The sequence below is a fragment of the Nematolebias whitei genome, chromosome 18 (genome assembly GCF_014905685.2).
Source record: "Nematolebias whitei isolate Nwh7 chromosome 18, NemWhi1, whole genome shotgun sequence".
Taxonomy (NCBI): Eukaryota; Metazoa; Chordata; class Actinopteri; order Cyprinodontiformes; family Rivulidae; genus Nematolebias; species Nematolebias whitei.
The window spans coordinates 1,971,045-1,977,904 of NC_056515.1; the positions used below are offsets into that span (position 1 = coordinate 1,971,045).

The window sequence follows — 6,860 nt, forward strand, 5'->3', positions numbered from 1 at the left end:
GAACAGGACCAGATCGGGGTTTAGAACAGGACCAGATCGGGGTTTAGGACAGAACCTGGATCAGGGTTTAGGACAGAACCTGGATCAGGGTTTAGGGCAGAACATGGATCAGGGTTTAGAACAGAACCTGGATCAGGTTTAGTACAGAACTGTAATCCTGTCCTCTGGTTCAGTCCTACACGCCGTACCGGACCCAGCAGAGACCCGTAGTGACCAGTGTGAACATGGCTGAGTATATCCATGTGTGTTGAGCTGCTGTGGTTCTGAGTGATGTCACTTCCTGTCGCTGGTCGAACATCTTTGGTGAAAACGTTTTCATTTCCTGTTTTAAACCCTTTTCTTAAAGTCACTTCCTGTTGACCTGATGTGTTGTTGGGGGAGGCTTTGGACCGGTTCTGCCGTCTTGACACATTTCATGTTCTGATCCAGACCCGTCTGGAGGAGCTGCACCGCCTGTGGGACCTCCTGCTACAAAAGACCAAAGAGAAAGGGATGCGTCTGCTGCAGGCCCAGAAACTGGTCCAGTACCTGCGGGAGTGTCAGGATGCCCTGGACTGGATCAGCGACAAGGTCTGAGTTTGATGACCTGAAAACGGGTCAAAGTCTATGGAAACAGTACGGTTTTTAAAAATGAACACGAAAACAGCTGAGAGGTTCTGGTTTGTTCTCTCTGGTCCTCTGCAGGAAGCCATTGTCACCTCTGAGGAGGTGGGTCAGGACCTGGAGCACGTGGAGCTCCTGCAGAAGAAGTTTGAGGAGTTTCAGACAGATCTGGCAGCCCACGAGGAGCGTGTGAACGAGGTGAATCAGCTAGCAGCCAAACTGATCCAGGAGGAGCACCCGGAGGTGGACCTGATCGTCCGAAAGCAGGAGGAGGTGAACGCCGCATGGCAGCGCCTGAAGGGTCTGTCTCAGCAGAGACAGGCCAAGCTGTTCGGGTCTGCTGAGGTCCAGCGCTTCAACAGGTGAGACAGAACCTTCAGTGTCTGGTTAAATCTGTTGGTTTATCCTGGTTCTGATGGACCTGTTTGGTTTTCTGTAGGGACGTGGATGAAACCATCAGCTGGATCAAGGAGAAGGAGCAGCTGATGGCCTCTGATGACTTTGGCCGAGACCTGGCCAGTGTTCAGGCTCTGCTGAGGAAACACGAGGGTCTGGAGAGAGACCTGGCTGCTCTGGAGGACAAGGCAGGAGACCTGCCGCTCCACAGAATCTCCTGGTGTCTGAACCAACCCATCACTGATCTGATGTTTCTGTCTGAACCAGGTCAACACTTTGGGAGGAGACGCAGAGCGCCTGCAGCAGACCCACCCCCCCAACGCCTCCCAGATCCATCTGAAGAAGGATGAGCTGGTCACCAACTGGGAGCAGATCAGGACTCTGGCTGCTGAACGCCACGCCCGCCTCAACGACTCGTACCGGTAAAAATAACAAATGAGAACAGAGGTTCTCCTTCCTGTTCCACCTCCACCTTCTTATGGATGATGGGTTTGGCTTGTGAGGTGGAGTGGTCTGACCTTTGGGTCCATCTTTCAGGCTGCAGAGGTTCACCGCAGACTTCAGGGATCTGACCAGCTGGGTGACGGAGATGAAGGCTCTGATCAATGCCGATGAACTGGCCAATGACGTGGCAGGAGCCGAGGCTCTTTTGGACCGCCACCAGGAGCACAAGGTACAACCCCTTCACTCTGTAAAGGTGGTGGTGTCCAGTCCTAGTCCTGGTCCTGGAGGCCCACCATCCTGCAGGTTATGGACGTCTTTGTTCCAACACACCTGGTAAAAAAAAAAACTCCTCCTGAACCCGAGGAGTTCCTAAAAGGATCTTTGACTAATTGGAACAACCTTTTACGACAAAGTCTGTTACTCACCCCCCTATTTCGGAGGAAGCGGGGATTAACACGACAAGCACAATAATTTGACAGAGTCCTTGTAAAAGAGAAAGAAGCAAAGCTTTTATTTTGCGTTCTTCAAAAGTTTCTAAAAGCTGCAAAAAAGTTGTGGGGGAGAAAGGGACAGTTAGGTTGTGCCAAATCAAAGAAAAATAAAACAGGGCCTGACTGATGGAAAACAATGAAATAAAAATTACCCTGATCTGTTTTGATAAAGAGCTCACCAAAACATCAAAAGGGTGGTACCAACCTACTTAACCTACCCAGTGTCTTAACAAAACTTAAGCCAAGTGTGGAAGTGTACAGGGGAACCCAAACTTACCTAGTCCTCCAACTCCCACCACAAACCTTTAACCAAGAGCACTGCTCCAGAACTGCAACGGGTGTGCCAAACAGTCATCGGCATAGAGGAGGAAACGAAACGCAGCACGGGAGAGCTTCCAAAAAAATTTCCACTTGCATTTGATCTTTAATGGATCCTAAGAAAAGATTACCAGAATCTGCTCAACTGCTATTATGTTATAAATGTTTGGTTCTAGGATGAAGTGAGACAAAAACTGTCAAAAATTCAGAAAGGACAGTTATCATTTATCAGTTATCATTTATCAGTTATCATTTATCAGTTATCGGTTATCATTTATCAGTTATCATTTATCAGTTATCATTTATCAGTTATCAGTTATCATTTATCAGTTATCATTTATCAGTTATCGGTTATCATTTATCAGGGACAAAAACCAAGATGGCGCCGGTGTGTAGGGCTGCCCGTCTCTCGCTCTCTGCTTGTATTTTATTTTTGTTATTTTTACAATGGTTTGTGCAGTGTGCCGAGTCATATTTTCAGTATGATCGTCGGGCACTTTTGGAGCTCCGTACTTTTGCTGAAATTCCCGCGGAGTTTTTGAACAGCGGCCAGCACTCTCCCCCACCGGTCCTATCTGAGATTCCTGCGTTCCTTCTGCGTGACCCTGGCCTTTCTCCATGGAGGAAACGTCGCAGACGTCGTGGGAAGCGTGTAGGGATTTTGGTGAAACTGAGGCAAAGAGTGGATTATTCTAACAGGACTCGCTCTGGATCTGATCATCTCCTCTCTGACCCGTGGTGCTCCCGGGGCCCGGCTGCTGGCCAGCTGTTCGCGCGCTCAGTCCATGGAAACACCTGGAGTTGTTTACCTGTGCGCCGCACCAGCAGACCAGGAGGAGCTGTTCTTCATAACCTGCGCCCGCTGGCGCGCGCGTCTCCCTCCACGGCTGTGCCTGTGTTGGACAATATCAGGATGTGTTTAATCAATGCAAGGTCTGTTTCCAACAAGACATTTATCCTCAATGACTTTTTTAAAGATGAGGAGTTGGATTTTCTGTTCGTCACGGAATCATGGATTTCTGATGGTGAGTCCAGCGCCCTGGTGGAACTACTTCCTCCGGACTGTGTATGTTTCAATGCCCCGCGGCCATCAGGTCGGCGCGGGGGGGGGATTATTAACAGTTTTTAAAGCAAACTTTGCGTGTAAACAGTTGTCCATCCCGGTGTCCCGCGCCAGCTTTGAGCTGAGCGCCTTTGAACTTGGACACTCTCCTCCGGTCCTGTGTGCGCTCATCTACCGCCCACCTCGTTCTAAGGACTTCATAAATGAATTCTCTGACTTTTTGGCTGATATCACTCAGAGATACACTCACTTTTTGTTTATTGGTGACTTTAATTTGCATGTGTGTTGTCAGGAGAAGCCCTTAGTGAAGGACTTTCTGGATTTATTGGACTCTTTTAATTTAGCTCAGCAGGTGAGCGGCCCCACCCAAGAACACGGTCACACGCTGGACCTCGTTTTAACACGCGATGTCTCTGTTTCTAATTTGAAAATCGGTGACAATGTTTTTTCAGATCACATGCCTGTATTGTTTGACTTCACCCCCCCTTGTCCTACTGCTAAGACGTGCGTTCCTGCACGTACGCGTTCCATTAACCGTTTCACTGCTGCTCGTTTTAATGAAGGTTTTAACTCTGAGAGGATCGAACAGCTCTCGGTGTCTCTTACCACTGAGGAGCTAACCTCTCAGTTCAACTCTGCCTGTTTAGATGTTCTGGACCATGTTGCTCCCCTTAAGACCAGAAAAACGAAACTTAAATCAGAGCCTTGGCTGAATGACGTCACGCGAGCCGTTAGGCGGCAGTGTCGCAGAGCTGAACGAAGGTGGAGGAAGGACAGGCTGCAGGTTTCTTTTCAAATGTTAAGGGAGAGTTGGCGTCACTATCAGAAAACCGTTAAAGCTGCCAAATGTAAATTCTTTTCTGATTTAATTGTCCCCAACTCCCACAACCCCCGAGTTCTTTTCTCCACCCTGAACTCAGTTCTACACCTCAGTGAGCCTTCACCTCTGGAAGCCTCAACTGAGCTGTGTGAAAACTTCCTCCATTTCTTTTTAGAAAAAGTGGCAAACACCCGGGCACTCATTTCTCCACCAGCTCATGATCTGTCCATCCCATCTCAGTGTGTGGCTGTGTTTGACCACTTTGAGCCCATCTCTCTGTCCTCTCTGGAGCAGGTAATGTGCAGCATGAAACCATCGGGTTCCCCCTTTGATGTGGTCCCCCCTCGACTGCTAAAGGAAGTTTTTCCTACCCTGGGTCCTTTTATCCTCGCTATTCTGAATAGCAGTTTATCCTCAGGTGTGGTGCCAAAGACTTTTAAACATGCTGCTGTCGAGCCCCTCCTGAAAAAACCTAACCTTGACCCCTCAGTCATGTCCAACTTCCGGCCTGTCTCCAGACTCCCATTCACCTCTAAACTACTGGAAAAAATTGTGGAGTCTCAGTTGAAACAGTTTTTGGGGGATCACGCTATCCTTGAGTTATTCCAATCTGGCTTCAAATCTCTCCATAGCACTGAAACTGCTCTACTGAAGGTTTTTAATGACATTTTCATATCCACAGACGCAGGTGATTCTGTGCTGCTTGTCCTATTGGACCTTACATCTGCTTTTGACACCATCGACCACAAGATCCTCATTTCTAGACTGGAGCAGTGGGTGGGCATCACAGGGTCAGCCCTTAAATGGTTTGGGTCCTACCTCTCTGACAGAACCTTCTGTGTCAATATCAAAGATCTTAGTTCGGCATCGACCGCACTCCAGTGGGGGGTACCGCAGGGGTCCATCCTCGGTCCCCTTCTCTTTTCTTTATACCTGCTGCCACTAGGTGCTATCTTCCGCAAACACGACATACCCTTTCATTTCTACGCCGATGATTGCCAAATTTACTTCCCCCTGAGGCACAGAGGCACACGCTCTATTCAGCCTCTTCTTGACTGCCTGGCTGACATCCGGGACTGGATGGCTTTAAACTTCTTAAGCTTCAATGAGAAGAAGTCTGAAGTCATGCTGTTCCATCCCAGTGGCTCACTCATGAACCATGACATTGACCTTTTCTCTCTAGCCCCGCTAGAGAAACAAAAGGTCACTAATCTGGGGGTGATAATGGACCCGTCCTTAAAACTCAACAGTCACGTAAACATGATGGTCAAATCCTTTTTTTTTCAGCTGAGACGGCTGTCTAAGCTGAAGCCTATACTCAACAAAAAGAACCTCGAGACAGTGATCCACGCCTTCATAACATCTAGGCTTGATTACTGCAATTCACTTCTGTTTGGAATCAGTCAGTTCTCCATTGCTCGTCTACAACTGGTCCAAAATGCTGCAGCCCGATTTTTAACTGGTACAGGCTATAGAGAGCACATCACGCCAGTTTTGGCCTCCCTGCACTGGCTACCCATTCACCTTCGGATCCATTTCAAAATTCTCATGTATGTTTTTAAATCACTGAACAGTTCCGCCCCATCCTACCTCACTGATCTTCTGCAGCCATATGTCCCACCGCGCTCTCTGAGGTCAGCAGACCAGATGCTTCTCTCAGTCCCAGAAACCCGTCGTAAGCTCAGAGGTGACAGGGCTTTCTCTGTTGCAGGTCCACGACTGTGGAATGAGTTGCCACTGAGTGTCCGGCAGGCTCCCACACTCTCAGTCTTTAAGTCTCGCTTGAAGACCCACTTCTATTCGCTTGCCTTTAACACGGTGTGATTTGTTTTGGTCCGGTCTGTTCTCTACTCTGTTGTCCATTTTAGTTAGCTTCTGCTGCTATTTGTATCTGTATTTCTATTTTATGTTTTCCTGTCTGCTGTGCATGTTTGTGTTCTTTTGTACAGCACTTTGGTTGGCCTTGTTGCTGTTTTAAGTGCTCTATAAATAAATTGGTATGGTATGGTATTTATCGGTTATCATTTATCAGTTATCATTTATCAGTTATCATTTATCAGTTATCGTTTATCAGTTATCGGTTATCATTTATCAGTTATCATTTATCAGTTATCATTTATCAGTTATCATTTATCAGTTATCGTTTATCAGTTATCATTTATCAGTTATCGTTTATCAGTTATCGGTTATCATTTATCAGTTATTTATCAGTTATCATTTATCATCAGTTATCATTTATCAGTTATCATCCATCCATCCATTATCTTTACCCGCTTATTCCATTTTGGGTCACGGGTATCAGTTATCATTTATCGGTTATCAGTTATCAGTTATCATTTATCGGTTATCATTTATCAGTTATCATTTATCAGTTATCATTTATCAGTTATAATTTATCAGTTATCAGTTATTTATCAGTTATCATTTATCAGTTATCAGTGATCAGTTAGCAGTTATCAATCAGTTATCTTTTAGCAGTTATCAGTTATCATTTATCAGTTATCATTTATCAGTTATCATTTATCATCAGTTATCATTTATCAGTTATCATCCATCCATCCATTATCTTTACCCGCTTAGTCCATTTTGGGTCTCGGGTATCATTTATCAGTTATCATTTATCAGTTATCATTTATCAGTTATCAGTTATCATTTATCAGTTATCATTTATCAGTTAGCAGTGATCAGTTAGCAGTTATCAATCAGTTATCTTTTATCAGTTATC

At 46.2% G+C, this 6,860-nt stretch overlaps 1 protein-coding gene across 5 annotated transcripts in view; it reads left to right on the top strand.

The window, feature by feature from the left end:
* Nucleotides 1–6,860, top strand: part of sptan1 (spectrin alpha, non-erythrocytic 1) — a 91,975-nt gene that overhangs the window by 745 nt on the left and 84,370 nt on the right. For all 5 annotated transcript variants that reach the window (XM_037692420.1, XM_037692422.1, XM_037692421.1 and 2 more), the window contains exons 3-7: nucleotides 430–570; nucleotides 685–965; nucleotides 1,043–1,187; nucleotides 1,267–1,421; nucleotides 1,537–1,672. In XM_037692420.1, coding sequence (XP_037548348.1) covers nucleotides 430–570; nucleotides 685–965; nucleotides 1,043–1,187; nucleotides 1,267–1,421; nucleotides 1,537–1,672 — 858 coding nt within the window. The remainder of the gene's footprint in view (nucleotides 1–429; nucleotides 571–684; nucleotides 966–1,042; nucleotides 1,188–1,266; nucleotides 1,422–1,536; nucleotides 1,673–6,860) is intronic.